The sequence below is a fragment of the Melospiza georgiana genome, chromosome 2, assembly GCF_028018845.1.
Source record: "Melospiza georgiana isolate bMelGeo1 chromosome 2, bMelGeo1.pri, whole genome shotgun sequence".
In the NCBI taxonomy this organism is placed as follows: domain Eukaryota; kingdom Metazoa; phylum Chordata; class Aves; order Passeriformes; family Passerellidae; genus Melospiza; species Melospiza georgiana.
Genome location: NC_080431.1, coordinates 68,254,824 through 68,272,445, shown reverse-complemented (window position 1 = coordinate 68,272,445; position 17,622 = coordinate 68,254,824). Strand labels below are relative to the sequence as shown.

Sequence of the window (17,622 nt, the reverse complement as noted above, 5' to 3'; positions counted from 1 at the left end):
TTTGAATGATTGCATAGCTACTATATCACCACTCTGTAGGTGTGACATAGCTAATGCCACACAAAAATTTATTTCTGCCTCTAGACCAATATGGACCAATATGAGATCCTCTCCAATGTGGTGTGGCATTGCAACCATGACAGTTTATATCTTGAAATTAGCAACCCACAACTGATAACCTGTGGTCTGACCAGTGGGATGTAATGATGTATACCCAAACTTACCATGATAAGTAAGTATTGGGAGACATTAAGTCTCATCCATCAGAGAACCTGTGGCTGGTAGAAGCAAGAGAAACCCAAAAGTCATCCAAATCCTTCAAATTATGTGGGCATCCAACACCAAAAAATTAGCATTTGCATTTTCTCTCCAAGCACTTTCATTGGTTCTTGCTTGTCTCTGGGGCCTGTGGCCACCACAAATTTCCATCCATGCACAAGCAAGAAATGCACTGAGAGATAGGATGTAGAGGTTGTGTGTGGGTAGTTTATGCATAAAGCAAAATAGACTTCGCCTGAGGACAGCTTTTTTTTCACATAGAGTGTTTCCCCCCAAAAAGTATGTGACCTTCTCACTGTGCATGATGGGACAACTGATTCTAAAACAAGTGCCATCTTTGGGAGCAGCCTGGTGGAGGAGCACAGATAGAGTCACTGACTTTTTTTTTTTTTTCTTGTTCCATTATTTTTGTCACATTTTATTGCACATAACTTATATCACTGCAGGTATTCCATCTGTTATCTTCCATGCACGGCGATACAGCTGTAGATAGATACAGTTTTAAACTGAAGTTTTGAACAGAATCACGTCCTACTGAACTGTTATTCCAACCTGTAATCAAAATTTTTGAGTTGTGGCTGAAGTGTGAGATATTCCAGAGTAAACTAAAGCTTCTAAGGTTCAAACAACTCTAATCAATAAATTGTTTGTCAGTAAGAACTTTGTACCCTTTTCACCTTTAGTGGCAATGTGGTTCTCTGGAGGGAACATGTGTCTTTTTAACTGCCTTTTCCAGTTAATAGACTGTATTTCACCTTGTGACATGAGAATAAAATAAATCTTGTTTCACCTAGTTTTCCAGTCATAGTACCTGTTTCCCCCCCAGAATGCAAAATGAACTCATCTGACCTGAAAAGTGGAGTCAATAAGATCCTAGTTCATTTTAGTCAAAATCCCATTTACCACTCCTACAGTCTGGAAGTATTTTTGTGCTGAGCCAATGCTTTTAAACTGTCTCTCTGCTGAACTGATTGTCTCTCCTTCCTGCAAGATGTCTACATCCACAGGTCAGATTGGTTCTTTCACGAAACGTAAGAAAATTACTGTAGATCTCTCAGATTTAAAGCTTAGTTAGATATATTTTTTTACTTCTCATAAAGGTTTAAACACTACATGACCTTCTAAGTAGGATCATTAACCTGTGGGTTTACTATTAAAAGAGAAAACTAATTAGAGAGAGTTGTCCATTAGACAGAAAGGTAGTATTCCAGCAAAGCTGTCTTCCAGAACAAATTTTCCTCTGGTAATTTTGTAAGAGCTGTAGAAACAGCACAGCCTTTGCTCTGCACTACTATTTACAATCAAGGCTTCTGAAACCTATTATTGCACCAATATCTTAGTAAACAGCAAGGTGTTGTTAGTAGAAGTATGGCCTTTTGAGCACACTCCTTGTCGAGGATGCAGTCAGGAAGTGTGTTGAGTGTAAATGATATAGAAATCCAGAGCTGTATCACAGAAATAGGTTAGAGATGCATCATGGAACCATAGATGGATGGAAGGTTGTTTGTCAGGTGTGCTTTCCCTCCACACATTTTTTATGAAGTCTGTTCTATCCCACAGATTTCTCCACTGTAAAGCTCCTGTCTAAAGCTGTGAAGTAGTGTGGAGTAATGGAGCCATGAGATAGCTTTTCACCTCTAGCCTTTACTTTCTTTCTGGATCTAGCAAGAGATTATTGAGATCTTTCACATTAGATCTAATTGTCAGTGAAGATGATAGAAAAAGAAGCGTTGGAATTTCCAAGGGTAAACTCAGAAATATCACAGAACTAAGCAAACAAGTAATGACTGCCCCTTACTGGACACAGCATGGTAATCTCTGATATGAATAACCAGCGAACCAGCAGGGACATCTCACTGCAGAGCAGGACCAATTATTCTATTCTATCCCATTATTGCTGTAATAATACATGCCATTTTTATTGTGTACAATCTACCAAGCTTATAAATGCTCAAAATTCTCTAAACATCTCAGCAAATGTATTTTGGAAGTAAAGTAATCTATGTTCAAATTATTCTTTTCCCATTTTCAGAAGTCGATTTTATACTGAAAAATTATTTGACAGTGTCCCCTCTAGATCATGTATCTTTCATGAAAACAGCATGTCAAACTCATTTGTAGTCTAGCTGAGACCTTATGGTTATTAGACAGGGAGAAAATAGGGGCTATTTCACAACAGCAATGGTTGGAAGGCCAGCAGTTCTGTGGAGCACTGAATCTTATACTGACAGCTCTAAACAACCAGTGAAGAACTTTTAGCTATTGATCCAAGCCCAACATACATCATGCTAATGAATCTCCTCTCCAAAGAGTTTCTACCTGGACCAACATGCAGTAAGGGCAGACTTTGCACACTCTTCCAGAGGCACAATAATGATGAAAGCAATCAGTCTTCATCTTCCAGAATCCAGCAGTACCTACCATATGATATGTCTCCAGTTGACAATGGAGTCAGTTTGATGTGAGGATAAGGCAGACATTGCCACATTCACCTGTCCTGTCTCTGTACTACTACTGAGATCAGATATGAGATGGTTGAAACCACAGTTTTGCAAAATTCATTCAAAAGTAACAAATTAACAGAATGCTGCCTTAATAGCATTTAACAGTAGACCATTAAAACTATCTCAGCCTTCCCTTACCAGACCATATAAATCTCATTATCCTATTTCTGAAAATGTTGAGAAAGAATATGCTTTCTTTGGTGCGTTTTGATGCTTTATATGAATGGGACACAGAAAGTTCTTATCCTTTCAAACCTCCATGCTGGCTATTTTAGAAGGATTTACAACCCTCTTGCTGATTTGATTCTCACCAGTCAGCTTCCTTCTCAAGCATCCTCCCATCAGTTTACAGCTTCCTTCTCAAGCATCCACCCATCAGTTTAACTGCTGATCCTTTACCTCCTGGCTTGGGATTAGGGCATTCAGCTCCCCGTGGCATTCCAATACTGACTGTCTATGTATGCCAGGGAGAGAGCACTACCAAGTAGAAAATACCTCAATCAATGGGGGGGGTCTTAAACAATGCATATTAATTACCTGCAAGCTGAAATGGTTTGGGGTTTTTTTTTTTTTTTTTAGTGGGGGGAGGACACAATAACTGTTTGTGTTTATTTTTCTTGAGAGCAAGGGTTTAATACAGAACAATAATTTATTCTCTTCTATCCAGTTCTTCTATTCACATGAAAGCAGTAACAATATATCTAAGAAAAGAATTTTTCAGAGAGGTGGGAAATATTCAATTTCATTGCTGTGTTACATAAAAGCATCACTTGCAGTTAATATTCTAGTAGTGCTGTAGAATCAACACTGGAAAGCAGGTTCCATCTGACTGGACATCATTACACAGCTTACAACAATAGTGCTTTTGCTAGATGACTGCTAGATGACTTTCATATGATGAGCATATGAAAACTTCCCATGTAAGCATATAATTAGCAGTCTTCAATTTACAAGAATATAATTTGAATGAAATTTAAGTTTCTACTCTTCATATTATATTGCTGAAGTTAATGTTAACTCTTCAAGCATAGCATAGTTTGGCTGTTTTGAGACGTGTTTTATCTAGTACAAGCCATAAAAGAATCATGTAGTTGAATGAAATAATGTTATTTCACACTGGCTGAAGATCTGCCTCCTTGAGCACCTGGTCTATTTGAATTTTACCACTTGCATATAAGTCTGCCTTTGAGTATTAATGTTACTTTTCTAACTAACAAGTGTAACACAGAAATATCTTAGACTAACTGAAGTTTCCTGTGTATTTTTCTTTTCCTGGAGGGATCATGCAGACCTTGCAGAAGTTATTATTTCTTAAGCTTCTGAGTAAAAGAGAGTAAGTTAATAATTCATTGCTGTCCCTTAGAAACACGGAGAAAATTATTGTGATAAAGCTTTTCCTGAAAAGAAGGAACCTTTTTGCAGCAGGGGAAAATTTCTGACATTGAAACAGTGTGCAAAAAAAGAGGAACACATTTAATTATTAAAAATATTTAAATATTAAAATATATATAAAATTTAAATGGGTCAAAAGTATGATATGGATTTTAAAAATATGAAAGAACATTTTAATAATTTTAGAGTATTTTCAGCATGTTTAGAGACAAATTGCTCTAAACCAATTGTATTTTATAAGGGCTTTTAAAGGAAGTCTTGGACTTCAATGCAGGGCAGAAAAGACCTTAAATGGCCTTTCCTAACAATTTTTTGAACAAGTGTTTCTAGAACACTTACCCTCATGTGTCTTCTGAGTAATACTCCCAGTTCTTTCTTTGCTCAAGATGAAACACATTTGAGGGTAAAATATTTGAGCAGCACAACAAAATACCAATTAGTAAAGTGATATTAAATTTTCAATATGTACCAACACTTCCTCGAGCATACCAGTAAAAATGTAGAATAATTTAAATATTTGCTTGGTGTATAGTTTCTCTAATTATACGCCAATCAAATTCACTCTAAATTCACTGATGTGAATTTCTGTTACCTTTAAAGTTAGGCTCTATTTCAGTTTATTACCTCGGTTATCTTGTTTATTATCTTTGAAATTCAATTTTTAGCACCTTTCTATCATCTTTGGCATTGGTGCTATTAATAGAGTCTTTAAAGCAAATTATGTGCTTAAGTTTTGGTTTGAATAACTTCATAAATGGAAAGGATGATTTAAAATAATAATGACTAGCTGGTTTGTACAAAGAAAAAAGCACTCCCAAAGACCCTTCTGATTGTGACATATCAGTGTTTTCCAGACTTTACTGCACAGAAACACTGCAGAGATCATATTTATTCCCTGGGCTTAGAACAGAAACCACATTTGTTAGCAAAAAATAACTTCTAGTGTCATCCACATGAAATTATATTTACATACATGGACAACATTTGCACCAGGGAGAGCTATGTATTTTCATGCACAAATGTTCCTGTGCAGCAATCAGCAAGGACAAATGAAAGGCCTGGCTGTGACACTTTGAAAGAAACTGCCCTAAGACAGTTTGCATAGATTAGCTTAAATAGAGCTGGAAGTAGTTTGTGGGATATTAATAATAAGGTTTAGCATATTCCAATGACCTCAGATATCACACACAGGAATTGCACCATTATAAATGTTTGAAAACATGACGTGAAGAAAATCCAAATAATTTCATGCTTTGCCAAGAGACTATGCCAAATATAGGGGTTTTTTCCTAATTGAGTCAAGAATATTAAAATAAAAATTACTCTATCTAGGGTGATATTATTAAAAAATTAATATAAAGTAGATTTTCTTTTGCTTATCTAAGTGGCTTTACTATAGCAATGACTCACATCCATTTTCTGTAAACATTAGAGGTTTGTGGATCTATTATGAAGGAGCAAGAGAAAGTAAAAGGGAATGAGATAGCCCAAAGCCATTCAGCAAGAAATAAGGTTTTCAAGTATTTACAAATACTTGTTCTGATTCCTTGTAGTCTACATTAAAGGAAACTGACAGATCCCAAACCCAAACTAATGTCAAATGACAGATTGTTCAGATCAGAACACTGTGAGGGGCCACAGGCTAAATGAGTCAGTGCAGCTTCTCTCCATTTGCATCTTTAAAATTCTTATTTCCAACATGCAGAAAAACCAACTTCATACTCCTGATTTTAGATCCAAATGAAAAATGCAGGGTATGATTTTCTGACCACCAATAACTTTCTTTTTAATTCCAGTTACTAGATGTTAAGTTTGAAAAGGTTTTAACTAAATCTTATGCTTCCCTTATTGCTGTGGTTATATCTCTAATGTGCAGTAAAAATTTTCTTTGGTTTGAAAGCCAGAAGAACTAATTGAAAACAGAGAAAGATAATAATATCTACAGCCTAACCAAACCACCCATTTCTAATTCTTCCTCCCCACCAAAAATGGTACATCTGACTTCTATTTTTTCTTACTCTGTAATTGTTATTTAAAGAATATGGTGCTCCAAGTATAAGCTGCCTGACATTAATTTCAATTAAGATCCAGACACTGTGTCCCTGTCTGAAGCACTGTGTAAGAAGTGCTTAGTAAAATCCCAAATTGTTGTGCAGCAATTGTAATGTTTGCTGCCTCAACTTCTTCAGCATCCAGAAACAATTTCTACCACAGCCTCAAGACATCTGCTTGTGAGAATCTGCTATGAACGATGCTAGAGAATGAAAATTAGAGTTTCCATTTTTCATTATCTGAATCTTGATGGAAATCTCTGCTCATTGATCTAACGTGATATGGAGAACAAATGCACATCCTGGCCCCAGTGGGTCAAGGTAAAACTGTCCCTGGTGATAAAGAAAGCTGAAAATTTCCAGCATCAATTTTCAACATAAAATAGTATGTCCTCTGCTAGCTGTAAATAATATCTGAGATTTTCCATGGTGGGTTATACCAGCTGTTAATGAACTAATAATATTTTAGTAAGACGGGGGAACAGTAAAAGTATCTGCACTACTAATACATTTCATTTATACTAAAGAATCAGTCAAAGGAAAAATTATATGGGAGGCAGAACAGATCTCCTTTTTTTATATCAAAACAATGATGTCTGTATTTCCCACGTCTTACTCCCTCCCCTCAACATAAGACCAGAGTTTACAGTCAAAACTCTCAAAATTTTTCTGTAAACAGAGCAGCAGGAAGGAAAAAAAATTGCTACCTTTTAATTAAAATACTGTAAAAAAATTCAAAACTTCCCATTGAAGCAACTCCTACATATCATATCACATCACATCACATCATATCATATCATATCATATCATATCATATCATATCATATCATATCATATATCATATCCTACTCCCATTCTCTAAATCACATGAAACCCAAAGGAAGCTGAGCTTTGCCATGCACATTTGTGGGGACCTTACAGTCTGCTCATTTCCATCAGCATGTTCCTTACCTCCTGTCAGTCCGAAGATTAAGAGAAGGCATTCCAGACTGCCAAATAAAGGATGCCCAAACACCATCCATAAGAAAAGATCCAGCATTTCTTATGAGCCTGATTTCCATCCATCAGCTTCTTAGCAAACACTTGGCCTCAGAGAACACCTTTCTATTCATGTCAACATCCCATATGCAAACAGTGTGGAATTTCATCCTTCCAGATAAAGCTGCACATTCTTTATCAAAGACTTCCTCTCCCTGATGCATACTCCATTGCTGAAAGAAGAACAAAATTGACAAAATTCTTGATCTGAGTGAGCTAATGCATTTTTGTTTAAACAAACGTACTGTGTGTTTTCAATCTAAACTTTTATGGTGATTATAAACTTTGAATAGACTGCAATATTTTTACAGTTAAAATACTAATTTGAAAATATTTTTTGAAAAATATAGTTGCTGAGTATTTTCCTGTGTTAATCTAAGTCCAATCCTAAAAGGAAAGGAGAGGAAAATTTATACTCTCATTCATATTTCTATGGCTTTGTAGCAGTTCTCTAACTAGTTTAGCAGATTATGCAGTCATTAGCAAAGCTGACATTCTAGAAATGCTACTAATATGTATGTCCAAATTTGCTGATGTTCTTGGCAAGCTGGGCATCCAACAGCTGCACTACTTCTGATAAAATCAGAGTGGAAAATTATAATATGCAGAGATATAAGACATACTTTGAAATCACATTCAATTTCAATTTAGGTCTTTTAATTATTAATTTGTTGGGGGGTTTCAGCTTCATTGGCAGTGAAGCTTGCGGCTAATTGATTTCCATGTCTGTGCTTCAAGAACTTACACTCTCTCACAGGTCTTCTGTCATGTGTGTCAGCCCAGTGCAAGTGTCTAATGGATAGCCAGGTTCTGCCTGAGCAGGTAGCATGGATCAATAGGAGAAGCAAAAATTGATACTATCCACACTGTCCACTCTCCAAAGCCTCTCTTCGGAATAGCTCTAGTTCCATTCCACAGATAGATTCCTGTTTTTATCTGAAAAGCAATTGAGTCCTCAAGCATCCCTTCTACTTTAGCTTCAACGGAAGTTCAGGTGCTCAGACAGCTTCATTTCAGAATCAAGGCCACAGCAAGTGGGGACAATGAGGAAATTAATTTCCATGCCTTGCAGCAGCTGGGATTTTGTCCCAGAAATTATGCCAGATCCTGAAATGTACTTATATCTGGAGAACTAAATTAAGATTTGAGGGTGAGATTCAGTTCCAGGTTGAGATCCAAAGTGTGGAGATCTGCAATGTGAATTAGACATCTTCACCTTTTTACCTTTAATAGAAGTTCAACTGGCTGCTGAAAAGATCTATGAATTAACATGTAATATAGAAACTCATCTCACGTGCAGTTTTAATTTTACAAGCAGACTCCAGAACAAAAGGTTTTCTTTCCTCCCTGGTCATCATGTTGATCTTTCCAAATGTCAGCTTGATTAGAATTAATCTTTCTGAATACTGATGATCAAAATTAGCTTAATTATATTTCCTCAGCACTTCATGTATTAATACTTCTATAAAGAGATGCACATTGGTATCTGATATATTCTAGGGTTGCATTTTCCTTTACTGCATGGTCCTCTTAGTTCAGAGTCACAACTACTGCTTTTCTACCAACCTAGTGCTCAGTTGCTGTCTCAAAGAACCATTTATTTAATCAAATTTTTAGCAGCCTTTTCGTATCCTGGAAACTCTGAAAAATAATATCATAGTATAAAAAAACAATTTCTCTCTCTGAAAAAAAGAAGTCTTTTCTTCAACCACTTTCTTAAAAATCCTTAATTTTTATATTAAATGTATTTAACCAACCATGGGAATTTCAGCATGAAAATATTTCTTGAAACCCATGGAGGACTAAATCTGCACTCATTTTCTCTAGAAAATATTTCTTTTTATGGAATATTATAATAGTTTAATCTCTTTCAGTGTACTTAGGTTAACCCATGTTCAATTTTATCTGAAGTCCATTTGCTGTTATATCTCACTTCCATTTTCCCAGCAATTACTGTTAACATCTCTGTTGCAGTTGATCTCAAGACAACATATTTTTTGACATGAGATGAGACATTAACTCTCATATCTTTTTCTTCATGTTATTAGACAGATGAAAATTCTTTTTTACAAAGACACTGATTTTGTGCCACTTTTTTCCAGAAACCTTTCTTGGACAACATCCATCTCCTTTATGTGACTACAATAATTTTTCTTATACTTAAATAAAATAATTTCCAAACTCTCACTGTGATGTCTCAACCATCTTTTTTCTATTTGTTAATCTATCATCATCTGTCTCTGTTGCTAGTTAGTTAATAATTTAGGGTTGCTTCTTTTCCTGAATTGTCCTTAATTCTACCCCAGCCCCATTTTCCTCTCTTTGCTTACCTTCTATTTATGAAGTGAAAAAAACTTTTTGCTATGAAACTTTTTTGTTAAAATATGTAGACGTGCTACACAGGTGGTCTCTCTGTGACTGAGAGATACTGGCAGGGAAGGAGGAGAAGTCTATGATCCTGCTGTGTGCAGCAAGTATTGTATGCATAAATAAAGCATTTCAGTTTCCATCATAACCAGGCCTCTGGCTTCTTTCCCAAACACACACAAAAAAAGGGAGAACAGATGAGTGCTAGGCACCTTAAAGAAAATATTAATTTCTGAGCCAAATAATTCACCAGCAAATGTGTTTGCAATTCCTTTGATTGAGTGATTACTCTTTCCCTCATGGATAACAGGAGCTTTTAACTATGGAGAAATGTAGTTGACAATATCCATAAGATTCATTAGATAATCCTCCATATGCATTTAAATTTCTTTTCCTCCAAGGTCAGAATTTCAAAACTGTTTTATATCAGGACCTAAATAGTGTATAAGCTTCTATAATTTGCAAATATTAAAGGAATATCCTGGGCTTTTTACTGATCCTGTCAGTATATTGATGAGAACTATCATTGTTCTGCAAAAACTATTGCCATACAAATTATGTCATCAGAACATTGAAAACTGAGCATGTTGAAAGAATTGTTTTGTAAATTAGAAGGAGCGGCAAAGAAGGAAGTTTGCATCATTGTCAGTTTCTAAAGCAGAGTGTTTCTTCAGAGGTGTGACATACTGTAACAAAGTTTCAAGCCTTCTTATTTGTTGGGAAAAAAAATCAAACCCTCAAAACTCGAATTCAGAGTCATTTGCTTAATACAATAACGTTTTCTATAAAATTACCTTTACACAAATAACGTGACTCAAATACTGGTGTAAATGTTTTTAGAGCAGGATGGGAGAGGCATCCTCAGGTTGTACTGGGGAACCCTTGAGTTGGCATGTCCTTCCTCTGCCCCATTCACTTTTGAAGCATTATTTTCTTCTGCTGTCTGCTGAGAGCAGTGAGTGGTTTCACATCCAAAGTGAACAGAAGCACATTTTTCACTGGAATGAAATTCTGTTTTCTCCACTGAAATATTTATGAACCTTGGATAATAAACCACCATTTCTTACAGAGTTAGAAAATAGGGACTATTGGAAGGAAGGAAGGAAGGAAGGAAGGAAGGAAGGAAGGAAGGAAGGAAGGAAGGAAGGAAGGAAGGAAGGAAGGAAGGAAGGAAGGAAGGAAGGAAGGAAGGAAGGAAGGAAGGAAGGAAAAGAAAAAGAAAAAAAGAAAAGAAAAAGAAAAAGAAAAAGAAAAAGAAAAAGAAAAAGAAAAAGAAAAAGAAAAAGAAAAAGAAAAAGAAAAAGAAAAAGAAAAAGAAAAAGAAAAAGAAAAAGAAAAAGAAAAAAAAGAAAGAAAGAAAAAGAAAAGAACAAAGAAGAAGAGAAAGAAAGAAAGAAAGAAAGAAAGAAAGAAAGAAAGAAAGAAAGAAAGAAAGAAAGAAAGAAAGAAAGAAAGAAAGAAAGAAAGAAAGAAAGAAAGAAGAAAGAGAGAAAGAAAGAGAGAAAGAAAGAAAGAAAGAAAGAAAGAAAGAAAGAAAGAAAGAAAGAAAGAAAGAAAGAAAGAAAGAAAGAAAGAAAGAAAGAAAGAAAGAAAGAAAGAAAGAAAGAAAGAAAGAAAGAAAGAGAAAGAATAATGCAGTCTCATATTAACGATTTAATTTGAGCACATTATTGAAATTTAAACCTATATAAATCACTTCTAGTATCAAAGGTAACAGCTGTGAAGTTTAACACATACAGCCTATAAATGTAATTCCTTTCCTCTTTGCTGCTGAAGAGCCCAACCCAGTCCTGTCAAAAGCGCCATACTCCTGATTAAATACTTCTCAAGAGTAAAACACAACATTGTACCATACCTTCCATGATTTCTAACCATAGACTCCACAGAGGATTCCCAACAGAAGGAGTGCCAGTCTGTACTGTATCGCCCAGAAAGTCCTCTCGGGACAGGTATACCTAAAAATCCACCCATCCCTGGGAAAGAGCCACCTACCTACTTATTTGGATTCTCTAACACAGAGGTGTTACCTTAGTTTTCAAATACAGGAGAAGGAAGCATCCCATGTCCTCCCCCACTTCTATGAAATAGCAGAAAGCATTTGCTGAGGATAATCTGCTTCCAGTGTCCGTGCTCCCAGCCGACATCTCCCAGCACCTTTGAGAGAGTCACAGCCCCTACTCAGCCTGGGAAAGGATACACAACACCTTCAAGCAGGGCTTGGATTAAACACCATCTAAGAGTTGTCATATTCCTTTTAGGCTCCTAGCGCTCTGTCAGAAAAAGAGCCGTGATTATTTACTGCTCTTCCAGACTGCACCTCCAAGATAGAATAAATTCAGTGTCTTTGTCTGTTTAGAAGAGCAAAAAGAGTGTTAATTTACACACTGCTTTATGGATTTTATGATTAATATTGTGCAAGCAAAACTAAAATTTGAATATGAGCAGCTAAACATTTCTCATGAATATGCTTTAGTGGGGTTACTTACCAAGAGGTACAGTGGAGCTGCAATTATAGACTCAGAAAAAAAAGCAACAAACCCATCTACAAAAAGCAAAGATTATTTAAATTATTTAAGTCCCTTTGCTACACTGCGCTGTGATGCCATAAATCCTCTTTTGACCAGATACAATTAGAGGGGTTTTTCCCTTGTCTTTTGAATTTTGCTTCCCATTCTTCTCAGATCTGATTTCTAAGGTCATTTTTTTTCTAGATGGAATAGCTTGTGCTTGAAATTGAAATGTGACTTGACAAAAATATAGTGGTGAAACTTTGAAGACAAATTATGAAGGATTACCTTTTTTACTGTTCTACAAAAGTTTCATTACTATTCACCCCTAATAAGTGTCATAGGATACTAATCCACTGATGTTTCTGTGAAAATTTTGAATTAAGGAAGGACTAGTAAAATGGATTTATTAAAACCTTTTTGAAACAGAAGATAATTCAGTTATCATCTTCATCATCCCTTGCTACAGAGGCAGCAGTTCTTAATCCTATTTATTATCTCTGAAAGATATCATCATGGTGTTTGGCTGGTAGGATGAGAGAGGTATTTATATATTTATGGACTTATCCTTTCCAGGATAACTATTCTTCCACATGGGAGTCTGAGAATCCTGAATGCTTCCAAGTCTGATGAAGGGCGGTATTTATGCCAAGGTGTAAATGTATTTGGATCTGCAGAAATCATTGCATCGCTATCTGTTAAAGGTATGAAAAAATGCTTTGATGGTAATTATGGTTTATTTTAACAAATACTTAAATATTATCCCCAGCCAACTGGGGATAAACCAGCCTTTTTTATTCTCCAGGCAGAATAAAAAAGAATTTCCAACAAGCTAAGGGGACTAAACTCCATCTGGTGAAACATTGAATCAGATTGTATACTCCAGCTGTTTTATTGTAGATGTGTCATAAGAATTAATATATATATTAAATCAATCAAACTATAAATAATTTTATAAGTAAAGGAATCAATGTTGCTTTTAACATATTTTATCTTTGGGAACTCACTTACCCCTAACTTTTTCTGCATGAGAAGAAACCTTTAAATTAAAGAAATAATTGTATCTATATAAAATCCAGAGAAAGGTAATACCTTAGAAGATTAATAATAATACTAACACTACTGAATAACAATCAATTTCTGAACCTTTTTTTCTTTTACATTTTTCAGCTGAATTAATGGATTTTCTTTGCAGGTGTTCAAGCCTTTTGACTTCATTTTTCAAGCTTCTTCCTGTATTTAGTAATCCAAAAACATCCTTTATTATTTTATGTGACAAAACTGAAATTTTCATACAATCACAAGATTCTGGGTGCTGCAGCCTCAAAAAAAACCAAAACAAAACAAATATTTTCCTGAAACTTATAAAATTAATAAATTAATTAATTAATCCATCTCAGATGTTCCATAGATTGCTGTTTAGGATTCTGCCTTATTGACTCCACGAAACTATCTGTACCTTCGGACCCCCAGTGTCATTCTTCAGCACGTATTATGAATATCTTTCAGTATTTGACTGTCTGCAATTCATACTAACAACAAATGTAAGCTCAGGGTAGACTCAGCATCAGTCATTCCTATCATTTAGGTCTGGCACCATAAGTTCATGTCCATCTGAATGTTCCTAACACTTGTCTTTCCAGAACCTACAAGAATAGAGCTGACTCCCAAGAAGATCGAGCTGACGGTTGGAGAGAGCATCGTCCTCAGCTGCAAAGCCATTCACGACAGCACCATGGATGTCACCTTCCACTGGACACTCAATGGGCAGCCAATCGACTTTGAGAAAGAAGGTGGACACTTTGAAAGCATCAAGGCTGTAAGTGACCATACATTTGTCATCTCCGTGATGGGAATTGATAGAAATTATCATGCTGTCATATGTCTTCCATTTACCAAATTTTGACCAAACTGAGAGATAACTGGTTTCAGTAACATTGGAAGGAAATATTAGATAGAGGAGGTGTGTAGAAGCGAAGGGAGACGACCCATCCTTTGATCAGCATCGAACTCCCATTTATTGATCCAACATGCACATTTTATAACCATGGTAATTAAGTTCATACATATTGCAAAACCCAAGCTCATCATTGGTTACAGATTACACACCAACCCCTCCTTTTGTTTTCAATATCTGTGGTTTGTTATTGAGACCAAGACTTATTTTCTCATCCTGTTATGAACGGTTCTCAAGGCCTCCATGTTTGTCACTTTTGCTTTCCCATACTATCCAAGGACAAAATATTTACTTGTTATGAAAAAACAACCTGAGAACTTCTGCTGTTTACAGAAACGTGCCTGAGAATTTTGTTGTTTACAGGAACAGGCTTTGAGAACTTGCTGCTTACAGCTGCCTTTTACTTTTCAATCAGCTGTATATGATTATGGCATGTCTGAACAAAACTCTATAAGCCATGTCTGAGCAAAATTCTCCAACAGAGGTGCAAACTGCAGATTGATAGAATAAGTCCTAGTAGTATTCTTCGAGAAGATATTAAATTTAAACTTATATATCTTATTATTAGTGATATATCAGATAATCTTTGTGAAGGAACAGAAAGGAGTTTTCATCAAATCCTACTGACATTCTTCTGCTGATTTTAATATAGAAAGGATGCTTCTATAAATATTGATTTCTCTCTCACAGATAGCACGGCTGCTGAAATGCCCTCACCTCCCAATGCTTTACTTGTCTAGAAAATATTTTAATATCTGAATAGCAAGGACTATATTTACTAACTTCCCTGCATGAGGTACTTCCTAACCATGTAACCATTATTTAAGTCAATATGAATCATATTGACAAAAATATGCAAACCAATTTAAAATATTGCTACTTTAGTAAAAAAGAGTTTCATGTGATCAAATGGTATGCTAAAGAATTTCCAACCTGTCTCATGCAAAAGGATTTGAACATTTCTTAGTAGAAAGAAGCCTTTTAGCGTGACCAAGCTTGGAAATGGAATCTACAGTAATTTAACTGAATCTTGCAACTAATGAAATGTAAATCAAATGTCCATGCTATGTTAACAGAGAAAAATTAAGTTCATAAAGGTCAGGAAATTATAAAACTTAATGTATCTCATTTGAGTACAATGTAGCAAAGTTAACTTTGCATTAAAAACCTTGTCAGCTGCAATCAATTTATTCTTCTGCTTGCCTGTATGGAAATCACACTCTTTATGGAAGACATATCCTCTTGGTGGGGGGGGTTCATGTTTTTAAAATTTGAGTTTACTTCAACAAACCTTTTAATTGAACAACATTAGCTAGGTATATTTTAGTGGGAAAGTTCTTAGCATAGTTATCTTCATCTGAGGAATATAACACTCAAAACAACACTATTTATGTAAGAAGGAAAACTTTCACTCCTCTTTAACTTCAAGATCATTCTTTGATTCAAGAAAAAACCCTATTATCACAATTTAACTTCAAGTCATTCCCAAAAAATTGGAGTCTAAAACATGCTACATGACTTTTTCATTGTATTTCAGCATTTCTTTTACAGGGAAATTTTTACTCACTGGGAAAATCCACAGGCTAAGAGATTTTCAAAGTAATTTCATATCTCATGTCAAAATAAAGCTAATTTAATATAATTTAGCATATGAAAAAATAGGATTTTGTAGATCTCTCTCAAGAATTCTTCATTAATTTCATTTCTACAAGAGAAAACCCTCAAATTGATAGAAATAAGGCTTATTCAAACCAATGAAAGACAACATCCTATTTTCATGCAAATCTCACTGAAATTACTGATTGCTTTAACTGTCCTGACATGATTAAAACTTGGCCAAAACTGGTATAGATTTAACCAACTATTTGAGTTCATGACGTCCTCCTAACTGTGCTGCTAGAGTGTTACTGCTACTTTACTAAGTGAAAATAGCACTACTCACAGAATAAGCTGGGTTGGAAGGGGCACACAAGGATCATGGAGTCCAGCTCCTGGCCCTGCACAGGACACCCCAAGAGTCACACCATGTGCCTGAGAGTGTTGTTCAAGTGGTGTTCGCTTCTTGAACTCTGTCAGGCTCTGACACAACTTCAGGCCATTGCCTTGGGTCTTGTCAAAAATGTGAAGAGATCTTCACCTCTCCCTTCTGCTCCCCCTCATAATGAAGTAGATGGCACCTTGGTCTCACCTCAGCCTCCTCCAGGCTGAGCAAGTCTCTCATAAAGTGGTGGCTAAAATATCTTTATTTTGGCATTGTCCCAAAGTGAAGCTGGATCAGTTGAGAGACACAAATCTTGAAAGTGGTAATAAAAGCTGTGGTAATACAGGAATTCTTTTGTGTGTTTTGACACAATTCCCATACCTACTCATTTGTGGAATGTTGTCAATTGCATCTCATTATCATTTCTGTTAATGACATGAGAATGAGAAATTAATCAAAAGGTTAAAAATTTGTTTCTTTACTTCACTAAAATCTAGAGCATGGCCAGGTACTGGGGACAAAGGAAAAAAAACCCTCCTTTTTTGCTGTCATGTAATCTCCTTTAACATATCCAGTTTCAAAGCTGATACACAATGAGCTAAAGCCATAGGTTTATGAATGGAGAAAAGAGGAACTTGAAGTCTGATAGAGTTCTATCTACATCCCTTATATTGCTCTTCTGAATGAAACACTTTAAAATTGCATGAGTTCATCCTGAACAAAATGCTTTTTAATGGAGTACATTTAAGAAAAATATTCTCTTTTGTGCACAGAATAGTCACAGATTTACATGTCCATTTTTTGTCCATACTCTGATACCTCATCAGATAAAAAATATTTTCAGGATTGCCTGCAGTTTGGTTATTCATTTTAAAGCCCGGAAAATTAAGCATTATTTAAATAATGCTTATTAAAATAAGCAATTTTATATTTTAAAATTTTTATTTTTATATTAATATTTAAAAATAACCATTTTTCTAATAATAAAACCACTGTAAACTTCTCATCACTGGTTGCAGTTCTCTTACTTTCACTGTGGCAGACCCAAGCATTAAATATGATGAGCATCTTGATGCTTAATGCCGTATTGTAAAAGCTATCACCAAAGTAACACCTATTTGGGCTGCAGATAAATTCTTACTTACTAAAATTGTGTGATCCCTAGCAATTACAGTGAAAAAGAAAATTTTCTCTTACTAATAAATATTACTATTTTGTTTTGAAATTATATCAGTAGCTTTTGTACCAGAAAAAATAAAAAAAAAAGCTGTTATAAATTTTCATATCAAGAAGTAATTTTTCATACAAACCAAAGGTATTTTTTGCTGTTCTTACTGAGCTATCAATGATTTAGTGCCCATACCAATTTAGGTACTTCAGGAACTTGCCTGGCAAATAGATAAGTGTGATAAGGATGTCAAGTTGAACATGAAGTAAATATTAAGGACAATGGACCAGCTGATTTCCACTGCAGATAGAAGTCTAGGGGAAAGAAAACATCCCAAATGATGTGTATATGTAACTTCACAGTACATTTGGTGGAAGA

The 17,622-nt window shown here is 35.3% G+C and overlaps 1 protein-coding gene across 6 annotated transcripts in view; it reads left to right on the top strand.

Annotated features, from left to right (window-relative positions):
• CNTN5 (contactin 5) overlaps positions 1-17,622 on the top strand; it is a 610,938-nt gene that overhangs the window by 533,306 nt on the left and 60,010 nt on the right. For all 6 annotated transcript variants that reach the window (XM_058044080.1, XM_058044103.1, XM_058044112.1 and 3 more), the window contains 2 exons: positions 12,715-12,842; positions 13,782-13,957. In XM_058044080.1, the coding sequence (XP_057900063.1) occupies positions 12,715-12,842; positions 13,782-13,957 (304 nt within the window). The remainder of the gene's footprint in view (positions 1-12,714; positions 12,843-13,781; positions 13,958-17,622) is intronic.